The 24,725-nt window shown below is 39.9% G+C and overlaps 1 protein-coding gene across 1 annotated transcript; it reads left to right on the forward strand.

The window, feature by feature from the left end:
• The first annotated feature begins 3,852 nt into the window (after positions 1–3,852).
• On the forward strand, positions 3,853–5,775 carry LOC104225485 (probable WRKY transcription factor 7). Its single transcript, XM_009777291.2, has 3 exons — positions 3,853–4,738; positions 5,128–5,253; positions 5,353–5,775. Exons 1-3 carry the CDS (start codon positions 3,975–3,977, stop codon positions 5,513–5,515), a joined length of 1,053 nt encoding a protein of 350 aa, XP_009775593.1. The 5' UTR covers positions 3,853–3,974; the 3' UTR covers positions 5,516–5,775.
• Positions 5,776–24,725: the final 18,950 nt, after the last annotated feature.

The following is a 24,725-nucleotide window of genomic DNA, read 5'->3' on the forward strand; positions in this document are numbered from 1 at the left end:
AGAGGGGAAAATCATTTAGGGATTTACTTGAGAAGATGGAAGCTAATCGGTGAGGTACGAGACACCGCTGGTTAGAACCCTAATACCAGAAGTCATTGCATTTGACCTCTAGGTGTCGAATATCAACATTGCAGCCAGCTAGCATCCCAAACTCGCTTTGATTTGAAACGACGAGGTAAGAGATATGACGAGTTAAAGTTTTGCCCTTTGATCTGACTTCTTCAAGTAGGGCTATTGAGATTAAATGGCAAAAATGGAAAGAATATTATGAGCTTCGTAGTACAAAGACAGAAAGGATGGCCATGCTTGCCATGGATTTGAAAACCTCAGATGATTTGAAGTTTCATCTTTGAGTTAGGGTTTTCGAATTTGGGACTTTGAGTATCAAAGGCGAAATGAGTAAGGCTTCCGCGAGAATCATGGGTAATGAAGGCAGAAGGAACGTTTTATGGTCATAATTCATGACCTTGCACTAACTAGAGCAAGGTTTTGGGTGATTGATGGGTGTGAGAGTTTGAGAGAGATGAGAGAAGAAGGGGAAATTGGGCGGCTGCTCTAAGGTAAAATGAGTAGGGTTTTTAGGGTAACTCTGAATTAAAACCAAGAGATGGAACGGGAGCCGTTGGATATTTTGATCAATGACTCAAATTGTTTTAATAATTAGGAGTTTTAGAAATAATTTTGCAGGACCCAGATAGCAACCCTCTTCTTCTTCACCTCGTCGTCCGGGGACCCAATGAATTTCCTCTTTTTCTTCTTTTTCTCCTTTTTTACGGCGGCTCCGGGCTGTCCCGAAGTGGAGGGTTCAGCAAGTTAGGACAAGGCCTCATCCTCATCCAATGGGCGAAGCTCGATGGTCTTGGGAAAACATGTGAAAGTGAAAAAGACTTAGCAAATATAAAAGTTAAGTATGTAAATGTAATTATTCGGGCAGAAGACTCTCCATGGGAACGAGCCTCCCACATGGCATTTGAGAGCTTGCGACATTCGCACTCGAAGTAAGACATTTGTTTGCAAATCCCCTCGATCCATTCTTTAAAGCGGGGAGACTGCATTAGAAACTTCGATGTAGAGACGAAGTAGGTGATCGAGGGTGAACCGAGGTGCTTCGCTGTTATATACGAAGTGACATAAGAGGTTTATGATCATCCAAAAGTACGGGTGAATCTGTCCAAGGCAGACCTCATACCTTTTGCAGAAGCCGAGGATTATAGGGTCTACCGGGGCGAGCGTGAAGGGCTAAGTGTAAACACTTCGATACCCCTCAACGTGAGTGGTGATGTTTTCATTGGACCCGAGAACAATCACCTCCTTGCCCTTCCAGTTGCAGTTCACCCGAACTGTGGGGAGTACGTCCTCGGTAATGGAGCATATGTACCTTCATACTCCTTCGCCTCGGTCCTATTGACTAAAGGCCTTCTCGACTTTGAAATCGTTTTCAATGGAGCAACCCCCCGGGAACAAAACTCTTCAAGGGAGGCTCCGAGACCACTTTGGGAATTTCCAGCTCGATGTTCGTGGATCATTGGAAGTTGAAGGGGCGTTTGGCTGAGGCACGGATTTGGATATTTTTGCCATCAGATTCTGGAAAATATGAAGGCTTGAGGGAAAATACGAAGGTTTGAAGATGAGGATGAAGATTTAAAGATGGGGATAAAGATATGAAGGTCTGGTTTGAAGATTTAAAGAAGAAGTATGAATATTTGAAGATGAAGATCTAAGAAGCAATGTATGGAGATTTGAAGAGGTTAGAGTTAAGTGGAGAATTTAAGGGTAAATCAAAGAGCTCTCGAATCGGAAAGTGAAAAAGTGAAAAAGGGGTCGGAGCTTTTATAGAAGAAGGATAATCAATGCGTGATGTTTCACATTCGAGGATAGTCAACCGGCGGTTGACACGTGTTTGAAGTCAGAACGACGCGATAGATGAGACGTTTCGTTGACCCGTCAACTTGGTTGTAACGTACGGAGGAAGGAACCAGGGTTAATTTAGCGCTTCCCGTCGCTTCGATAAATCTATTCTCCGAAAAATAAGAGGGCTATCTGTGTACGGGTAAAACAGAGGGCAAAATTTTCTCCGGTAAGAGAACGAAATGGAAGCACTGATCGACGTGAGTATAATCGAGGTTAGGAACCCCTCATATCGAGACCCAGCAAGAATGAACAATGTATCTGAGATCGGACACGATAAAACGACGTACCCTAGACCAATAATGGCTTCTGGACTTTGGAAGATGCGGTGAATGGTTATGCATGACGGATAGATGACCGTAATATTCGCCATCAACCAAATATTACGACACGGATCTCGTTTAGTATCAATTATATATCAACAATTACCGGAAAAAGAAGATTTTTTTTACCTTTTTTAGACTTGTACTAGGATTAAAATTCGCCTACTATATAAATGGAAGTTTTTCTTTAGTTTGACACATTGTAACACGCAGTTCAATCCAATAAAAGTTTACTTTTGTCTTCTAGCTACTGTTCAAGGTGTTACTCACTGATTCTTCTCTTCAACCGCGACCGAACTTGTACCGAGGGCCCAATCGAGGCAAGTTCCACTGTTCAAGCTGAGATCAGGCTTGGTCATTACATTGTGATTGGTTTGATCGTTTATTTTATCTTTAATTCATCTATTTGTTATTCTTAATTATTCATATTGAATTAAACCGCGTACAAATTTAATTGTTACTCATTTTTTGGATTAAATAGGACTCATGATTTGAAAGTAGCGGAAGCACCACTAACGAAAGTCAAGTTGTGTCTCCTAAAATCAACTCTTGGAGCTTCCTAAATTTTGACTTTTAAGATGCCAATGCCAATCAAATTATATACATGTCATTTAAGATATATACACATATATACATAGTATTCCCTCCGTTTCAGTTTAAATGACACTTTCCTAATTAATTCATTCTAAAAAGAGTGACTCATTTCTATATTTGAAAATAATACTATTACTTTAAACTCTTCATTTTACACACTTATGCTTAATGAGAAATTTTTATACTCGTACAAATATCATGACCCAACAAAACTTTTGCCCTTTGAGCTTTTAGGGCCACATATTTTAAAAGTCTTTTTTTTTTTAAAATTTTATTCCAAGTCACAACATCATATAAATTTAAACGAAGGAAGTATAATTTTTTCCGAAGTTTCCAAGGGATGATGACCCCTATAACGTAAGGGTAGGTCCGCCTCTACATATGATGGTCGGGATTCCTTTATCAAGTGATCACAGAAAGAGATATGATCAACAAATTTAAGTGAACTCTTTAAACTTAATTTTCATTCGTTTTTATCTTCCCCCTTATTAAAGTTTTCCATTAATTCTAATCTTGAAAACAAAGAACTCGTTGATGAAGAACGTTCTCTACTTCGTGAATCTCTCCTTGTTTGAAATCTGTATTGATCAAACAAATAAATTTCAAATATCATCATATCCTTAAAAGGAAAAAGATAAAATCTTCCCTACCAAATAGACTTTTGCATTAAAAGCTGTTAAAAGAGTCAACTCTACCTCACTGGCTCCAACCTAACACCCCCTATTTTCACCCCAAATTCATTCATCTAAATCCAACGGCTCATTACTACCTTTTGACTTTCTGCCTCTACCATATCTCGTCATCTTCCATTTTCCACCGTTTTACCCGTTAACCGGTCCCCCACATCTTTAAAAAGCTTTAGTCAATGCCCTCTTTTTCTCTCCTACAAAGAAATGAATAATCAACGTGTCTATATCTCATTGGCTTAACCCTTTAATTGGCAATAAGGTCAGAAGCGACAGTTCATTCATTTGCATCGATATAAACCAAAAGAAAAAGAGAAAAAGAGCATCATATGTTTGACTCTCTACCCCTTTCATTAGAATAAGAATAAGAATTTCCAACCATTTTCTCTTCTTCTATATCTTCCTTCCTTTATTTATCTTCTCCTTCCTCTCTCTCTATTCACTTTTTCTCTCTGTTGTAAACATGGCTGTAGAGTTAATGACTAGTGGTTATAGCAGAAGGGATAGTTTTTCAACCAAAATGGAAGAAAACGCCGTACAAGAAGCAGCCACAGCTGGGCTACAAAGCGTTGAGAAACTAATCCGTTTGCTTTCTCAATCTCATCAAAACCAACAACAACAACAACAAAAGTTAGATCAAAATCCCTCTGTTTCTGCTGATTACACAGCTGTAGCTGATGTTGCTGTTAACAAATTCAAAAAGTTCATTTCTTTACTTGACAAAAACAGAACTGGTCATGCCAGATTTCGTAAAGGTCCAATTTCTACTCCTCTTCCTCCTCCTCCTAAACCCCAGCAACAAAGATTAAATCAAAACTCTATCAAAAATCAGAACCTTCAAATAGAAGAAACCGAAAAGCCACAAATAAATACTCCCAAAATTTACTGTCCTACACCTATTCAACGTCTACCTCCTTTACCGCATAACCATCTTCAATTGGTCAAAAATGGGTCGATTGAGAGAAAAGAATCATCTACGACTATTAATTTTGCTTCTGCATCTCCGGCGAATTCGTTCATGTCATCTTTAACAGGAGAAACAGAGAGTTTGCAACAGTCTTTGTCTTCTGGTTTTCAAATAACAAATCTCTCTACTGTTTCATCTGCCGGTCGGCCGCCGCTTTCTACTTCTTCATTTAAAAGAAAGTGTAGTTCTATGGACGATACTGCCCTTAAGTGTAACAGCGCTGGTGGTTCCTCTGGTCGTTGCCACTGCCCAAAGAAAAGGTACAAATTTTACTTCTCAATTTATATGTAGTGTTTCTCTTTTACGCCGTATATTAATTAGAAGGGTTTTTGACTAGTATTTTAACTTTATTTGTGTGCTACGTTATAATCACTCTTCATTGGAACTTCTAAGGGTCAAAAACAGAGAAATGAAAAAAATTAAGTAATTAAATTTGCCTGAACTTTTAAAATAATAATTTGAGATAATTATTTTTAGAAATTACGACATAATTTGAGATAATTATTTTTAGAAATTACGACATATAATTTGGGAGTAACTGTAAGATATCATCTTTACCACTTGAAGCAACAAATATATACAGATCTTTGCCTTTGTTATTTTAGAATATGAATGTATTTTTGATTGTTTAATTGAAAATTTAATTCAGGAAATCAAGAGTCAAAAGAGTGGTGAGAGTCCCAGCTATAAGCATGAAAATGGCTGATATTCCACCTGATGATTATTCTTGGAGAAAATATGGCCAAAAGCCAATTAAAGGCTCTCCTCATCCTAGGTAAGTTTTTATGCCTTATTATAAGTATTATTTTGGTTCTTTGAGTTAAATTTGAGTTTAGTATATAAATCTAATGTTTTTGGGTCTTTAAATTTTCAGGGGATATTACAAATGTAGTAGTGTAAGAGGATGTCCAGCACGTAAACATGTGGAGAGAGCACTAGATGATCCAACTATGTTAATTGTTACATATGAAGGAGAACACAATCATTCCCATTCAATTACAGAATCACCAGCTGCTCATGTCCTTGAATCTTCTTAATCTCAACGGCTCAGATCTTCTTTGGATTTGTGAAGACTAAATCAGCACCGTTGAAAGCTTAATGCAAAAGATCAAATGGTCAACGCCTAGAGGAAAATGAAAAGGAAGAGGCAACATTTGTTTATTTTTGTTTCTCTATGTAATTGTCGTTGAAAACTTTTGATTTTGCGTGGAAAATGAAAAGAAGAGATAGAGAGCAAATTGTGGATTTGGTGGGAATTGAATCAATGCAACATAGTGGGTACTTTTCCATTTTCCAATTTTCTTACGTTATTTTCTTTTTTTAATACTATACATATCTTGTTGGAAGATTTTTTTTCGTTATTTAATTCCTAATGGGTATCGATTTGACGAACAATTGTTTATACACGTTGAGTGGTTCTAACGAGGAAGTCCACTTATTCCGGCTTCCACTAAAATCCAATAAAAAAATAGTTTTGCTCCCACCGCAATAGTTAGTCAATGGGAAATAGGATTAAAGAATCAATTAAACTGAGATTAGTTTAAACAAGAACGTGTCGTAAGTGAGACGTTTGACAAACTTTAATCTATATTTTGAATATTGATTAATGGGTGGGTGTGACATCAGTTTGGACTTTTTAGGAGATAGTGTTGTTTGCATTATTCAATGTATATGTTGTTTGCATTATTCAATGTATATGGTCCAGCTAATTGTCGAGATTAATTATTTTTGGCTAATCAACATTATTTTCCAAGAATAATAATTGAGGGAGAGATGTTGGTTCGAGATGAATCTTTGGAAATTAATACTTGTGATTGACCCAAAGACAGCGATTTGAGTGGAGGGCGTGGGACGCAACTTGCACAGCTTATTATGTATATGCAAAGTCACGAAGATAATACATAAATAATAATAATATCGTCTCAGTCCCAATTAACATATATCGAAAATTTGTATTTTATTTTTCTAAAGATGTGATCTAAGTCATCACCTAAGTGTGGTAAAATCGTGAGAATAAAGATTGAAACACTATAAAGACGAAGGATATTATTTTTTTTTCCCTTCAATAATAACATATTCGGTGTAATCTCATAGACTCCCGGCTCAAAGAAAATTTAAAAGAGACAAATACAACAAGTGATAATAACCGCCAAATAAGGTGATAGAATAATCAAAGCGAAAGAAACAATATATATCAAAAGAAATTTGCGGATAGGAAGCTACAAAGATACGAGATTAATATTAATATTGTGTAAAAATTGACGGGCAAAGTCATTCGATATTTATGTTGGTGATCTCGACCAGACGAAGGAGATATGAATTCCATTTAGGCGGGTCAGGGCTTGGCTTGACTCTGTGTTCTCCCGGGTCAGAGGCGAGAACTTAAAAGTGAATCATTCAGTGGTAGGGTGTTTTCATAGAACAGAAGGCCTCGCCTAAGGAGTGGCAGATTTGGATGGAGTCTCGCTTTGATGCTGGGGAGATGAGATCCATAGATCTAAAATTCGCGAAATAATTGAAGCACGCATAAGGTGCCCCTATTAAAAGATTAATTGTTTTCTAAATGGTCTACTTTTTTTATATGATTATAAAAATGTAAGGTGGACCTTTGACAATTTTAAGTAACAATAATAAAATTAAACAAGAAGATTGTTTCTAGATGCAGTAGATGGATCGCATGTGAAGGGATGAACCTGCCCTGTACCCAAGTAGATAACTTCGTTTTTTGGTCGTTGTTTTTCTTCTCTGTCTTGGTCAAACTACGAGAACCCTCCTTTGGATGGTATTTTGGTATCCTATGCAATATTCTTGGATCTTTGTGACTTTTTAAAAATATTTAAAAATAATACGTAGAAGTCACGTTGGTTTTGCGGTTTTGAAGTCAGAGCATTGAATTTAACTCTAATCTTTAGGAGTTCAAATTCAACCACATCTTAAAATATATCATGGTGTAAAATTTAGTTAGAGTATATGGTTAAACCCTAATATTAAGAATAGGTGAAAGTGAAAGTTAGTAGTAGTGAAAATGTGAGCCAGAATGGGAACAGTACGGTACGTTGGTTAGTCAAATGGGCGTTTGTGGTGTCCTCTTTCATTGTCGGGACCAGCGACGGGTCGATATTATTATAACCAGAATGAATTTGAATGTCTGGTCGTTTGCTGGACTGTAACTTTCCTTTTTGGGGTTTTTGACTACTTCTGGAACAGAGGCCAGAATTTTTTTTTTCCTGTCTTTTGTGTAGTCCGGAACCAAAATTTGATTCTTTTGGATTCAAAGAATTAAAATATGTGGAATAGTGATCAAAATATATATAGCATTTTTTTGAAAGATGCTATACTTTAATGACCGCGTGGCCAATAAAGTATAACGCCTTTTTAAAAAATGTTATATATAGCGTTCTTCTATGCTTAACTGACATAACAATAATTCAACTGGGTATAACAATTTTATAAAAGACACTATACCTCAAATAATTAAACCCCCGGACTGGATTTTGCCTTATTTAAAGAGGTGAAGGATTTTGTAAAAATTCATTCATAAAGATTTTCAAGTGTTCTGAAATTTTCTTTGCTAAGTTGTTTTGCATTTTGTCATAATGTCTGAAACAAAAAATTAGGGTTTCATTATATTGGAGTGAGGGAGTGAGGTTGTGGTGACGAATAACTCAGTAAGCTATAGTTTATCTCCACAGTCTCATTTTAAGTTGCCACTTACAATGGAGTACGATAAATTGATATCGTTGACATGTAAAAAAAATGAGTGTGAGCAAACGTTCAGTGAATCTTAAAATAACCGGAAGATATCCATATTTTGTGACTCCGCAAGGGTTGCTTGTTATGCTGAGTTTAACATCGAAGACGATGAAACTCTGAGAGATTTTTTGGGGACTCCGGATGAATACCGGGAATTTATTGTGATAAAACTGTTGGAAATATATGTCAAGGCTGAAGATGTACAGAATAATGAGATTGCGCAAAGTAGGGAAATCTCTCAATCATCAGGTGGTTAATTTGGAGCAGTTTTAGCTGATCATGTTCCAGCTGAAAGAGTTTGGCCGGATCTAAACTTATCTCCACGAGCGAATGAGGAGCGAGAAAATAATTTTCCCCTAGTATACATAATCCATAAGCCGAGTGGTAAACTTTAATTTTTCTTTATATTATGATGTATATTTTTGTGTATTATATTTGTATTAACACTCGTATACTTCTCAGTGGGTACCAACCAGATATGAATTTACAAGTTATGAACCAACGATCAGTTGGAATATGCCTAGTTCTGGTGTGTTGGATCATAGTGGTCCATCCAGAAGTCAACATCAACAAGATAATGTGCATCATGGGATATCAACATATTATGATTTGTAAGTGAATATATAAAGTTATATGTATTGTTTGGACCAATTTCAATAACTTATTATTTCTTTGGTTGTGCAGTGAAAACGAGCAACTTGATGATCATGTCCTTACCTAATTCCCCGAAGATGACGTATTTACTCGGGATCTGGCAGATGCGCAGAATCAGGAAGAGAATAATGATTATGACAAAATGCCGATGAGTCTGGAGATGACACACCCTTCCCTAACGAAGGTGATGAGGAGGAGGAAGAGAATGCCGAACCTGATTTAACGAGGTGGCATGCTCCACCTCCCATTAGACCAAGAGTGTACGAATCCCACGTGCCGTTTCATTTAAGTCATATTCCCTACCTTGATCATTTGTCAAGTACGCCGGATATGTATGCCCTCATAAGGAATATTGATGAAATTCGGACAGCAATGTGGGATGAATCTAGAACAATGATGCTATCAAAGGGCATGCTTTTCCCTGATAAGGCATGCCTAAGCAGGGTGGTGAAAATGTACAACGTAAATGTGACGACCCGGCTAGTCGTATTATGAGTTACCAATTCATTCCCCCTATTTCTGCTTATTTATGCTTTGTTTATCCGTGTTATGTGGTATCGGGTTGGTCGGATCGAATCCGGAATGATTTTGGTAAGGTTTGAGAAACTTAGTCTCTTTTGAGGAAGCTTAAGTTGGAAATGTCAACCGGATGTTGACTTATATGTTAGAGGACTCAGATATGAGTTCTGATGGTTCGGTTAGCTTCGGGAGGTGATTTGAGACTTAAGAGCGTGATCGGAATGAGTTTTGGAGGTTCGGAGTAGATTTAGTCTTGAATTGGCGAAATTGATATTTTGGCGATTTCCGATTGGTAGGCAAGATTTTGATATAGGGATCGGAGTGGAACTCCGAGAGTTGCAGTAGCTCCATTGTGTATTTGGGATGTGTGTGCAAAAATTCATGTCATTCGGACGTGGTTTGGTTGGGTTTTTGATCAAAATCGAAATTCGAAATATTTTAGAAAGTTTGGCTTTAATCCGATGTGTTCTGGTTGATTTGATGTTGTTTGAGGTGTTTTGATGATTGGAATAAGTTTGAATAAGGTTTTGGGATATGTGAGTGCGTTTGGTTGAGGTCACGGGGGCCTCGGGGTGATTTCGGATGGTTGATGGGGAGTTTGAGACTTTGTTGCAGCTGCTGAATTTGCTGCTTCTGGTATTTTCGCACTGCGGATTGGGGATCGCAGGTGCGGCGCCGCATAAGCGGAAGAGTGGCCGCAGAAGCGGAATTTGGAGAAGTCGTCAGGAACCGCAGAATCGGTTGGAAGACCGCACCTGCGATGGCGCAGGTGCGGATACTAGATCGCAGATGCGGAAATGAGAGTTTAAGTGAGGACCTCAGATGCGGTGGTTTTGACCGCAGAAGCATAAATATAGCTGCAGATGCGAAAATGTCTAGGCAGAAGGTATAAATTGTGTCCTTCGCGAATTTTGAGCTATTTCACCATTTTTATCTCGGCTTTGGAGCTTTTTGGACGATTTCAAAGAGGGATTTCAAGGAAACTTCATTGAGGTAAGGAATTTGGACCTAAAACTCTTTCCTATGCTATTATTTCACGGATTAGAGCTAGAAATCATGGAAATTAAGGGTGAAAATTGGAGAAACTAGGGCTTGGAAACTTAGACCTTTGCTTGAGGATTTGAAGGACCATTTGAGGTCGGATTTCAGAACTTTTGATATGTATGAACTCGTGGGGAGATAAGGAATCTATTGATGTAAAAAAATTATCGAATTCCGAGACGTGCGCCCAAGGGTCGGGTTTTGGTAATTTCGAGATTTGTGTCGTATTTTGATTATTTTCGCTTGGGCTTCATTCCCTTAGCATATTTTGACGTCCTCGTTCTGATTTTGGATAAATTCGAAGCGAGTGGAGGACGTTTCGAGGGGCAGAGGCATCGCGAGTTAGAGATTTGACCGGTTCGAGGTGACTAATCATTGTAAATGATTTTCTAAGGGTTTGAAACCCCGGATTTGCACATCGTAGTGCTATATTGAGGTGAGGTACATGCTTGATGACGAGCGTGGGGTCGTGCACTATTGGGGATTGTGACTTGGTCCGTCCCGATTGATGATTTTATCGTATATTTGACTAAAATCTATTTGCTATCATCATTATTTGGGATGAATGCCATATTTGGGTTTCGTGCCAACTATTTGAACCCTTCGGGGATTTTATTGATATTTCTTCACTGTTTTGACTTTATACTTGAACTCAGTCATGTTATTTTCCATTGTTTTCATACTCAGCCATGTTTACTTAGTTTTAATACTTAAATGATCTTTTAAATGATGTTTGGGCTGAAAAACACTGTTTTACTATCGCCCGAGTGGCTTGTGAGTATTTTTGACTGAGTAAGACCAAGGGCCTATATTGTAAGGAAACACTGATCATGATTTGAGGCCGAGGGCCTGAGATATGTACGCCACGAGGTGACTTGATTGATATGAGGCCGAGAGCCTAGTGTTGATGCCTCGAGATGGCTTGTTATTGCGCTTGGGCCGTAAGGGGTCCCTCCAGGAGTTTGCACATCCTAGTGAGCGCGGGTTCCTATTGTGATGTGAGATTGAGCCCGAGGGGATGGTATTATTCTAAGATGTTGCCCGAGGGGCGGTTTGTTGATACTGTGCCCGAGGGGCGAACCTTTATGTATTTACTTTCCTTAATTACCTGTCAATTACCTGCTAAATTGTTGAAAAAAGTCTTTTCATGAAATTACATTTGAGTTAAGGGATTTTTACCAGTCTTTCATTGATTTACCTTTTTGAAATGGTTTTGCTGCCTCATTATAGAATGCTTTGTGCCTTACGTGATTTCTTGCTTTAAGTCTTTATTTACATTTGTTACTCACTGAGTTGGAGTATTCATTTTACTCCGTGCACCCTGTGTGCAGATTCAGGCGTAGCTAGTCCCGCTCCCGAGTGCTGATCATTTCCGGCTCAAGCGGATCCGAGGAGTCTCTAGGTAGCTGTTGGCATTCGCAGCCCGGAGCTCTTCCCTACCTCTTTTCCTTTATGTTATTAGTTCTGTACTAAACTTTGTAATTGATTTAGAGTATTCCGGATTGGTTAGATGTTCATGACTAGTGACACCCCAATATCGGGCTGTGTTTGGGATGTATTTCGTATACTTTACTATCGTTTGCTTAAACTTTGGTTTGTTTATTCATGCTTAGACTATTTCTTATTGTTTAACTGTTATTAATTGGAAAATGGGAAGTGTCGGCTGACCTTGTCTTCATGAGAGGCGCCATTACGACCGGGTCCGGGTTTAGGGTCGTGACAAGTTGGTATCAGAGCCTAGGTTACATAGGTCTCACGAGTCATGAGCAGGTTTAGTAGAGTCTTGCGGATCGGTACGGAGACATCTGTATTTATCCTCGAGAGGCTGCAGAACCTTTATGAAAAAATTTCATATTCTTGAAATTCTTGTTGTGCTAATTTGTTGATCCGAGTACTAAACTTCTGTTACTCTATTCTCTCACAGATGGTGAGGACACGCGCTACCGGTCAGGATGGACGACGACCAGTACCACCAGCTGTGGCCACCATAGGTCGAGGACGTGGTCGTGGTTGTGGTAGGGGCAGAGCAGCTAGGGTAGCACCTACAGATCCCAGCTGCCCCAGTTCAGGATCAGGTCCTAGTTATAGACGCTCCAGCAGCACCGGCTCAGGCACCAGCTGTGCCCATTGTGATTCTGGGTCTTCAGGAGGCCTTGGCTCAGATCTTATCAATTTGCACTGGCCTGGCTCAGGCGGTTTCAACCACTACAGCCGCAGCTACTTCTCAGGCCGGGGGAAGCAATCAGACTCCTGCCGCTCGCACACCTAAGCAAGTCATGCAGGGACTTCAAACGCCGGGGGCACATCCAGCCCAGCTGGTTGCAGCTGCTCAGGACTATGTAATCCCTGCCATGCTAGAGAACGAGCAGCGTAGGTTGGAGAGGTTTGGTAGACTTCAACCTCCATCATTCAGTGGTGCAGAGGGCGAGGATGCCCAGGGTTTCTTGGATAAGTGTCAGAGGATGCTTCGTATAACGGGTTTTCTGGAGACCAGCGGGGTCGCTTTCACTACTTATTAGTTTTCAAGAGTTGCTTTCACTTGGTGGGAGGATTTTGAGAGGCGTAGGCCTATTGGTGCAGCACCCCTTACTTGGCAGCAGTTTTCTGTTCTCTTTCTGGAGAAGTATGTGCTGCAGTCTCGCAGAGAGGAGCTGCGCAGGCAGTTTGAGTGGTTGCGTCAGGGGGAGATGACCGTGTTGCAGTATGAGTTGAGGTTCTCCGAGTTAGCTCGTCATGCTATCTGGTTGGTTCCGACAGATAAAGAGAGGATTATGAGGTTTGTTGATGGTCTCACTAATCAGCTCCGTATTCTCATGACCAGGGAGAGGGTGACCGGTGCTACTTTCGAGGAGGTTGTGGATATCGCCCGTGAGATTGAGTCTGTTCGTCGCCAGGAGCGAGATTAGAGGGAGGCCAAGAAGCCTCGAGGATCTGACAGTTATAGTGGTACTCCTTCGAGAGGTCAGTTTCATCACGGCAGAGGCCGTCTCTTCAGGCATGTTCAGTCAACTCGCCTAGGTTATCGTGGGGTGTCATCGGGTCATGGTTCTTACAGTTCTCATCAGGGCCAGTCATCACTTAGTGCCCTTCCAGCTCAGAGTTCATCCCGTGCTCCATCAGTTCAGGGCTCTTCTATGCCAGGTGCATCTACTATTCACTCCGGTGCGAGGGGTTCCCTTCAGTCCCCTTCTCCAGCACCTGGGAGTTGTTATGAGTGTGGAGAGATGGGTCATATATGGAGGCAGTGTCCTCATCGTTTTGCTAGTTCATCTCAGCAGAGGGGTTAGTCATCGGCTTCAGCGCCAGTTACTTCACCACCACCCGCCCAGCTAGCTAGGGGTAGAGGTCAGTCAACTAGGGGTTGCCCTAGAAGGAGAGGTCGATCAGGGGGCGGTCAGGTCCATTTCTATACACTTCCAGGCGGGCCCGCTGCTATTGCTTCAGATGCTGTTATTACAGGTATTGTTTCAGTCTGCCACAGAGATGCCTCTGTATTATTTGATCATGGTTCCACCTTTGCTTATGTGTCCTCATACTTTGCTCATTATTTGGGTATGCCCTGTGAGTTTCTTGCTTCACCTGTTCATGTATTTGCCCTGGTGGGCGATACTGTTGTTGTAGACCGTGTGTACTGGTCGTGTATGGTGACTATTGGAGGCCTGGAGACCCGAGTGAATCTTTTATTATTGAGTATGGTGGATTTCGATGTCATTTTGGGCATGGATTGGCTATCTCCATGTCGTGCTATTCTAGGTTGTCATGCTAAGACAGTCACATTGGCTATACCGGGTGTGCCACGGATCGAGTGGCGAGGTGTGACTGATTATGTTCCCAGTAGAGTGATCTCATTCTTGAAGGCCCAGCGTATGGTTGGGAAGGGTTGTCTTTCGTATCTAGCGTTTGTGCGGGATGTTTGTGCTGAGACTCCTAGTATTGATTCTGTCCCAGTTGTGAGAGATTTTCCCGACATGTTTCCTGTAGACCTGCCAAGCATGCCACCGGAAAGGTATGTTGATTTTGGTATTGACCTAGTGCTGGGCACATAACTCATTTCTATTCTGCCGTATCGTATGACACCAGCGGAGTTGAAAGAGTTAAAGGAGCAACTTTAGGAACTCCTTGATAAGGGGTTCATTCGGCCTAGTGTGTCACCCTGAGGTGCGCCTGTTCTATTGAAGAAGGATGGCACAATGAGGATGCGCATTGACTATAGGCAATTGAACAAGGTAACAATAAAGAACAAGTATCCTTTGCCTCGCATTGATGATTTATTCGACTAGCTTTAGGGAGCAAGAGTGTTCTCCAAGATTGATCTCCGTTCAGGTTATCACCAGTTGAAGATCAGGGATTCGGATATTCTTAAGACGGCTTTCAGGACCCGATATGGTCATTATGACTTCTTGGTGAGGTCTTTTGAGCTGACCAATGCCCCAGCATCGTTCATGCATTTGATGAACAACATTTTCGGCCTTATCTCGATTCATTTGTCATAGTCTTCATTGATGATATTCTGGTGTATTTGCATAGTCAGGAGGAACACGCGGAGCATTTGAGAGTTGTGTTGCAGAGATTGAGGGAGGAGAAACTTTATACAAAGTTCTCCAAGTGTGAGTTTTGGCTCAGTTCAGTGGCTTTCTTGGGGCACGTGGTGTCCAGAGAGGGTATTTAGGTTGATCTGAAGAAGATAGAGGCAGTTCAGAGTTGGCCCAGACCATCCTCAGCCACAGAGATTCACAGCTTTCTTGGTTTTGTAGGCTATTATCGCCGGTTTGTTCAGGGATTCTCATTTATCGCATCGCCCTTGACCAAGTTAACTCATAAGGGTGCTTCATTTGTATGGTCAGACGAGTGTGAGGAGAGCTTTCAGAAGCTCAAGACAGCTTTAACAACAACTCCAGTATTGGTTTTGCTATCAGCTTCAGGTTCATATATCGTGTATTGTGATGCTTCAAGAGTTGGTATTGGATGTGTGTTGATGCAGGAGGGTAGAGTTATTGCTTATGCTTCTCGTCAGTTGAAGCCCTATGAGAAGAACTACCCCGTTCATGATTTGGAGTTGGCTGCCATAGTTCACGCGTTGAAGATTTGGAGAAATTACTTGTATGTCGTGTCTTGTGAGGTGTTCACTAATCATCGCAGTCTTCAACACTTGTTTAAGTAGAAGGATCTTAATTTGAGGTAGTGGAGATGGTTGGAGTTGCTTAAGGATTATGATATCACTATATTGTACCATCCGGGAAAGGCCAATGTGTCGGCCGATGCTTTGAGTCAAAAGGCAGTAAGTATGGGGAGTTTAGCATATATTCTAGTTGGGGAGAGACCTCTTGCAGTTGATGTTCAGTCCTTGGCCAATCGGTTCGTGAGGTTAGATATTTCGGAGCCTAGTCGGGTATTGGCTTGTGTGGTTTCTCGGTCTTCCTTATATGATCACATCAGAGAGCGCTAGTATGATGATCTATATTTGCTTGTCCTTAAGGACAGAGTTCAGCATGATGATGCCAGATATGTGACCATTGGTGATGATGGGGTGTTGAGGATGCAGGGCCGGATTTGTGTGCCCAATGTGGATGGGCTTCGGGAGTTGATTCTGGAGGAGGCCCATAGATTGTGGTATTCCATTCATCCGGGTGCTGCAAAGATGTATCAGGATTTGAGGCAACACTATTGGTGGAGAAGGATGAAGAAAGACATTGTGGGATTTGTAGCTCGGTGTCTCAATTGTCAGCAGGTGAAATATGAGCATCATAGACCGGGTGGCTTGCTTCAGCGTATGGATATTCCAGAGTGGAAGTGGGAGAGGATCACTATGGACTTCGTTGTTGGAATTCCATGGACTTTGAGAAAGTTCGATGCTATTTGGGTGATTGTGGATCGGCTGACCAAGTCCGCACACTTCATTCCTGTGTGTACTACATTTTTTTCAGAGCGTTTGGCAGAGATCTATATCTGGGAGATTGTTCGTTTGTATGGTGTCCCAGATTCTATCATTTCAGATAGGGGCACTCAGTTTACATCGTAGTTTTGGAGATCTGTGCAGCGAAAGTTGGGTACTTAGGTTGAGTTGAGCTTAACTTTTCATCCTCAGACGAACGGGCAGTCCGAGTGCACTATTCAGATATTGGAGGACATGTTGCGTGCTTGTGTCATTGATTTCGGAGGGTCATGGGATCAGTTTCTACCGCTTGCAGAGTTTTCTTATAACAACAGCTATCAGTCGAGTATTCAGATGGCTCCATATGGGGCTTTGTTTGGGAGGCGGTGTAGATCTCTAGTTGGTTGGTTCGAGCCCGGTGAGGCTAGGCTATTGGGGACAGATTTGGTGCAGGATGCTTTGGAGAAGGTGAAGGTGATTCAGGAGAGGCTTCGTACAGCGAGTCGAGGCAAAAGAGTTATGTTGACAGGAAGGTTCGAGATGTGTCCTACATGGTTGGTGAGAAGGTTCCGTTGAAAGTTTCGCCCATGAAAGGTGTTATGAGATTTGGGAAGAAAGGGAAATTGAGTCCGCGATTCATTGGGCCTTTTGAGGTGCTTCGGAGGATTGGGGAGGTGACTTATGAGCTTGCTTTGCCACCTAGCTTGTCGAGTGTGCATCCGGTATTTCATGTTTCTATGCTCTGGAAGTATATTGGGGATCCGTCTCATGTTCTGGATTTCAGCACGGTTCAATTTTGATGATGATTTGACCGATGATGTGGAGACAGTAGCTATTTTGGGTCGTCAGGTTCGAAAGTTGAGGTCAAAGGATATAGCTTCAGTGAAGGTGCAGTGGAGAGGTCGGCCCATGGAGTAAGCTGCCTGGGAGACCGAGCGAGAGACGCGGAGCAGATATCCTCACCTATTTGAGGCTTCAAGTATGTTTCTTGACTCGTTCGCGGACGAACGTTTATTTAAGTTGGGGAGGATGTGATGACCCGGCCGGTCGTCTCATGAGTTACCGCTCTGTTCCCCCCATTTCTGCTTCTTTATGCTTTGTTTTCCGTATTATGTGGTATCGGGTTGGTCGAATCGAATCCTGAATGATTTTGGTAAGGTTTGAGACACTTAGTCTCTTTTTAGGAAGCTTAAGTTGGAAAAGTCAACCGGATGTTGACTTATGTGTTAGAGGGCTCGGATGTGAGTTTAGATGGTTCGGTTAGCTTTGGGAGGTGATTTGGGACTTAGGAGCATGATCAGAATGAGTTTTTGAGGTTCGGAGTAGATTTAGGCTTGAATTGGCAAAATTGATATTTTGTCAATTTCCGGTTGGTAGGCGAGATTTTGATATAGGGATCGAAATGGAATTCTGAGAGTTGCAGTAGTTCCGTTGTGTCATTTGGGACGAGCGTACAAAATTTTAGGTCATTCGGACGTGGTTTGGTTGGGTTTTTGATTAAAAACGGAATTCGGAAGATTTTAGAAAGTTTGGCTTGAATCCGATGTGTTATGGTTGATTTGATGTTGTTTGAGGTGTTTTGATGATTGGAATAAGTTTGAATAAGGTTTTGGGATATGTGAGTACTTTTGGTTGAGGTCACGGGGGCCTCGGGGTGATTTCGGATGGTTGATGGGGAGTTTGAGACTTTGTTGTAGCTGCTGAATTTGCTGCTTCTGGTATTTTCGCACTGCGGATTGGGGATCGCAGGTGCGGCGCCGCATAAGCAGAAGAGTGGTCGCAGAAAATTTGGAGAAGTCATCAGGAACTGCAAAAGCGGTTGGAAGACCGCACCTGCGATGGCGCATGTACGGATAATGGATCGCAGATGCGGAAATAGGAGTTTAGGTGAGGACCGCAGAAGCGGAAATATAGCCGCAGATGCGAAATTGTCTTGGTAGAAGGTATAAATTGTGTCCTTCGCGAATTTTGAGCTATTTCACCATTTTTATCTCGGCTTTGAAGTTTTTTGGACGATTTGAAAGAGGGATTTCAAGGGAACTTCATTGAGGTAAGGAATTTGGACCTAAAACTCCTTCCAATGCTATTATTTTATGGATTAGAGCTAGAAATCATGGAAATTAAGGGTGAAAATTGGAGAAACTAGGGCTTGGAAACTTAGACCTTTACTTGAGGATTTGAAGGACCATTTGAGGTTGGATTTCAGAACTTTTGATATGTATGAACTCGTGGAGAGAAAAGGAATCTATTGATATAAAAAATTATCGAATTCCGAGATGTGCGCTCGGGGGTCGGGTTTTGGTAATTTCAGGATTTGTGTTGTATTTTGATTATTTTCGCTTGGGCTTCATTCCCTTAGTATATTTTGACATCCTCGTTCTGATTTTGGATAGATTCGACGCGAGTGGAGGACGATTCGAGGGGAAAAGGCGTCGTGAGTTAGAGATTTGACCGGTTCTAGGTGACTAATCATTGTAAATGATTTTCTGAGGGTTTGAATCCCCGGATTTGCACATCGTAGTGCTATATTGAGGTGAGGCACATGCTTGATGACGAGCGTGGGGTCGTGCACTATTGGGGATTGTGACTTGGCCCGTCCCGATTGATGATATTATCGTGTATTTGATTGAAATCTATTTGCTATCATCATTATTTGGTCTGAATGCCATATTTGGGTTTCGTGCCAACTAGTTGAACCCTTCGGGGATTTTTATTGATATTTCTTCACTTTTTTGACTTTATACTTAAACTCAGTCAAGTTATTTTCCACTGTTTTCATACTCATCCATGTTTACTCAGTTTTAATACTTAAATGATCTTTTAAATGATGTTTGGGCTGAAAAACTCTGTTTTACGCCCGAGTGGTTGTGAGTATTTTTGACTGAGTAAGGCCGAGGGCCTATATTGTGTGGAAACACTGATCATGATTTGAGGCCGAGGGCCTGAGATATGTACGCGACAAGTTGGATTGATTGATATGAGGCCGAGAGCCTAGTGTTGATGCCACGAGATGACTTTTTATTGCACTTGGGCCGTAAGGGGCCCCTCCAGGAGTCTGCACACCCCCAGTGAGCACGAGTACCTATTGTGATGTGAGATTGAGCCCGAGGGGTTAGTATTGTTCGGTTTGTTAATACTGTGCCCGAGGGGCGAACCTTTATGTGTTTACCTTCCTTAATTGCCTGTCAATTACCTGCTAAATTGTTGAAAAAGGTCTTTTCATGAAATTACATTTGAGTTAAGGGATTTTTACCTGTCTTTCACTGATTTACTGTTTTGAAATGGTTTTACTGCCTCATTATCGAATGCTTTGTGCCTTACGTGATTTCTTGCCTTCAGTCTTTATTTACATTTGTTACTCACTGAGTTGGAGTACTCACTTTACTCCCTGCACCCTATGTGCAGATTCAGGCGTAGCTGGTCCCGCTCCCGAGTGCTGATTATTTTTGGCTCAGGCGTATCCGAGTAATCTCTAGGTAGCTGTTGGCGTTCGCAGCCCGGAGCTCTTCCTTATCTCTTTTCCTTTATGTTCTTAGTTCTGTACTAAACTCTGTAGTTGATTTAGAGTATTCTGGATTGGTTATATGCTCATGACTAGTGACACCCTGGGATCGGGCTGTGTTTGGGCTGTATTTCGCATACTTTACTATCGTTTGCTTAAACTTCGGTGTACTTATTCATGCTTAGATTATTTCTTATTGTTTAACTGTTATTAATTGGAAAATGGGAAGCGTCGGCTGGCCTTGTCTTCATGAGAGGCGCCATCACGACCGGGTCTGGGTTTAGGGTCGTGACTGTAAAAGAGTGTCGTGAGATGACGGTATGTAAGTCATCTCTAGATATATACAAGGTTGTTTTCCGTATATGGTTTACGGGTTGTAATTGGATGCTGCATGCGATAAAGAAGAAAACAAATATATGAAAAGTGGATAAAAACATTGGCACCCACAATTGTGAAATGGACACAGTCAGTGGGAATCACTTCAACTTGGATGTTGACTTGATTTGTCTTATCTTGATTCCACAGGTTGAAGCATCTATAAGGTACAAGATCAAAGAGTGTATTACATCCGTCCACTAAGATTATGGGTGTACCATTTCAAAAAGAAAGGCATATCTCCGGCGCAAACGTGCGTTTGAAATTATTTATGGTGAACTGGGATAAGTCATTTGCATCTCTACCCAGGTACATGGCCGCATTGCAACACTTTAACCTAGGGACTGTTGTTGAATGGAAGCTTGAGTGGAGTGCGGGAATACCAGAATATATATTCAGATACGTGTTCTGGGCATTTAAACCAGCAATTGATGGTTTTGTGCATTACCGGCCAGTAATATCCATAGACGGTACTTATGTCTATGGAAAGTATGATATTAAGTTGTTGAACGTCTTTGTAGTAGATTCTAATGGACAAATATTTCCCCTAGATTTTGCCATTTGTGCCAATAAAATCCAAGAGATGTGGACGCTATTTTTGAACCACTTGAAGGAGCACGTTGTCAAGCAACGTTCAGGTATTTGTCTAATATCTGATCGGCATGTGGGTATTTTAAGTTCTGTACATCATTTGCCTGAGTGGCAGGAATCGTATGCATATTACCGTTACTGTGTGAGTCACCTGAAAGCCAATTTTCAGAAGAAATATCCCAACAAAGACTTGCATGATTTAATTTGGATGGCTGCAACTGATAACGAGAAGTGCAAATTCAGGAGGCGCATGGAATCGATTAGGCAAGAAAACGAAAGAGTCTATCATTGGTTGATGCGCCATGAGCTTGACAAGTGGACATTGTATGCGGATAGTGGCAGACGATGGAGAACCCTGATTACAAATCTTTCAACGGGTTATTGAAGTCTAAATTGTGTTGAATTTATGCCAAACCCAATGAAAAGATTTGAGAAATACAGGAGGCAAGCACATTGACATTCATTTTTACAGTATTGCCATGAGCGAAATATTTTTGAAGTTCGCACCGCTATCCATCAAAATCGGAGGAATAATATACACATTGTATGTAGCAACCCCTTTGGGAGGGTTCTACTTAGGAAACAAATCTAATTTACTACTTATAGAATATTACAAAGATATTAGTTAAAAATATTCAGAATAATTTAGTAGCGGAAATAGGCCCATGCGAAAAGGTTCAAAGTGCAATATTTTTTTTTGAAAATACACTTCATAATTTTATTTTAAATAAAATACAATGTCAAAATATCAACATAAGGTGATATAGCCCTTCTTGAACAATCAACAGATTAAAGCAACTTCCTAACAAATTTATACTTTCATTCAACATCACTGCAAGTTTGTATTGTACATAAATTTCAAACTATCTGGTATATAAAAAGGAAACTAGTTTTCTCCTTTGCACATATTTACAAGACAAAGTGTAAATTCAGTATATTACAAGACTTGTGTTATTAACATACCCTAAAACAACAAAACACGTTACCAAATTTAAGTTACAAGATTTTAGTCTTAAAATCCAACAAGCCTCCAAATAACATACATAAATGTGACATATATATATATATATATATATATATATATATATATATATATATATATATATATATATATATATATATATATATATCATGTACATGTCCCAAAACTATGCAAAATCAAGGTGCATATGCAAATGTGATCACTATAAGTGCTCCCAAAAGACTATTTCATAATGGCCGTCTTCAGATTTCATCCTATACATTACCTATGATAGAAAACAACTATCGCTAAGCATAAAGCTTAGTGGCGTAGAAACTTTGGGCTTGGAGTCATTAAATTCTCCAATTTTCCTTTTCTGTCATAGTTAGCTCAATTTAACATAATTTAAAATAAGTGAACAAATATATCAAACATATCAAATATCAATCTTTGAAGTATTTCCAAATATCAATAACAATGTTCAATAGTCGAGAAAGCGTATACTATCAATCCAAGAGAGTTTACCTGATAGCCATATTTCGCTCAATATGTACGTCATGCCATCACACTAAGCATAATCAGATATCAAGATGGACCGAAGCCCCAAATCAAGTAGGGTCAAAACCCAATAGTCAAGAGAATCAAGAACCATATTAAAAATGGCTTCTTAGTTCGCACTTAACACGGACAAGTTCCATATTTTAAGACGAACTACAAATTCAAAGTCAAGATGGCAAAAGATCCAAATCAAGAGGCATGCCAAGAGGAGTGACAAAGTCACTTCCACAAGAAGGACATAGTCCCAACAAGAATGCAAAATGATCAAACAATCCATACAAATGGGTGATTTAGCAAATATCTCACCATACCTGATATAATACGAATATAACAATATAAATTGAAGACAAGAAAAATAAATATTACGTTATTTCAAAATATTCCAGCAAGCAAAAAGAGTACAAAGTTTATACACAAACCTTGGTTTTTACCACAAAACAGTTCAATCACAACTTGGGGACGTTCGAATTGTCTACGCCGTAAACAAACCAAATCCGTCCACTTCCTCTAATACTTTTTCTTTGATTTTTTTCAAGGGTTTATATACCTTAAATACATAATCAAATATCTAAATAAGTTCAGTGATTTAACATGTCAAACTAAACATGATATTGGTGAAAATTACCCAAAAATGTTTGAAACAGAAATTCCGGACAGTATCACTATTTCGTGTTGTGGCTCAGTTTTGAAGATCCAAACGGACATACTAGACTATATAGTCTTCATATAAGTTGTATATATATGTCTTGGAATTTCAGAACATCTTGAAGCACCCCCATATCTATTTTTTACAGAAAGTTATGCTAAAATTACTAACAGTTGTACGTAGAGTATTTCTAAAACTGAAAATCTAGGCAGCACCTGTCCTATACTTTCTGATCCCTTTTTGGGTAAATACCCGCAAAACTAGATTTTAGTTATTTCATAAGAGTTATATATCTATGAAATACCTTTCTAGAAAGTCCTAGATCACTTAAATCGGAGCTCTGTACAAAAAGATATATAGAAAACACTAATAGCTGTCTAGTGTAAAAACGAGTTTAGAAACTTACCACAAAAGAGAGGAGCAACTTAATGTTTACCAAAAAAATGAATTTTGCTGGTTGATTTAGTAGAAATTTATGGTGGTTTCATGAAGTTTTTAGAGGCTAATAAAGGAAATTGGGTAGGTGGTTTTTGTTTCTTTGTCTTTCAAGAATGAAACAAGAGAGAAGGATATGGAAAGACAAGTCTTCAATAGTAATATCTAATCTTTGGATAAGTATGAAAAATGTGGCTGCCCAAATTACTATTACCTTTAGATAAATACAAAAGGTTGGCAGCCCAAAAACTTAATTATATAATGTATTTAATAACAATTCATCAACATAATATTAAGTGTTACACATAGCAACACTATGGAGCTTCTTTGTCAATATTAACACAACCTAAAGTAAGAAATTTTCATATATTTTCAATTTTACGTTTAGAAAGTGCAAAGTAAAATAGCTCCTCGTTATAGAAATGCTCAATCAAGAATGCAAATATTATTAAAATTTTGAGGTGTTACACTGTAAATGAAGCCAGTAGGTTGTGTTCTTGTGGGAAATGGTCCATCTACCACGTGCCGTGCTCACATGCCATCAAGTGCTTTCAACATACAGGTTTAGGGCCAACCAACTATGTTGATACGCAATATAGTGCTGCTGCATACTTAAACACCTATAGTGGACAGTTGCAGCTAGTGGGTGCTGAGGATTATTGGCCGCCGGAACCATTTAAAATAGTGTGTAACAAGGACTATTTGCGTAAGCTGCAAGTGCAAAAAAGAATGCGTATGCGAAACCAAATGGATGTTGGTAATACCGTTATGCGCATAAATATGGCATTTGCTCGCAAACAGGATACGACCGTTGTAAATATCCTTCAGCTAGTTTGGGTGGCGGTGGTAATGCAGCTGTTGGTGGAAGTTCATCTATTGTGCCCAACTATCAAGGATACTCGTATTGTTTTGTTTATCTTGTTTGTAATGTGGTTGTAATAAGTGTATGTACTTGTTTATCTTGATGAATGTATGAAATAAAATTATGTTTCCGTTGCTGTTAATTATTATTGATATTTAACATTAATACTTTAGTACAATAATCTTAAGTAAATGAGTTAAAAATTTAAGAAAGTGATTTGGAGTAGATTTGAGTTAAATTTAAGAAAAGACGCAAGTGTTTGTAGACAAATCTTTATTAAATGACTTCAAATTTTATATACAACCTCCTTATACTATTTCTAACAAGTATGAAAATGTGGCTTGTCTACAAAAGATAACTTCTGGAAAAGCTGTATTGTACCTGAAACAATCTGTAACACGCGAAGCATAGCGCAGTTAAATACTACGTGATGTGAGTTGTCTTGTCGACGTAAAAAGCTGGTCGCCTGGAAAAGCTA

This window comes from Nicotiana sylvestris, chromosome 4 (assembly GCF_000393655.2).
Source record: "Nicotiana sylvestris chromosome 4, ASM39365v2, whole genome shotgun sequence".
Taxonomy (NCBI): Eukaryota; Viridiplantae; Streptophyta; class Magnoliopsida; order Solanales; family Solanaceae; genus Nicotiana; species Nicotiana sylvestris.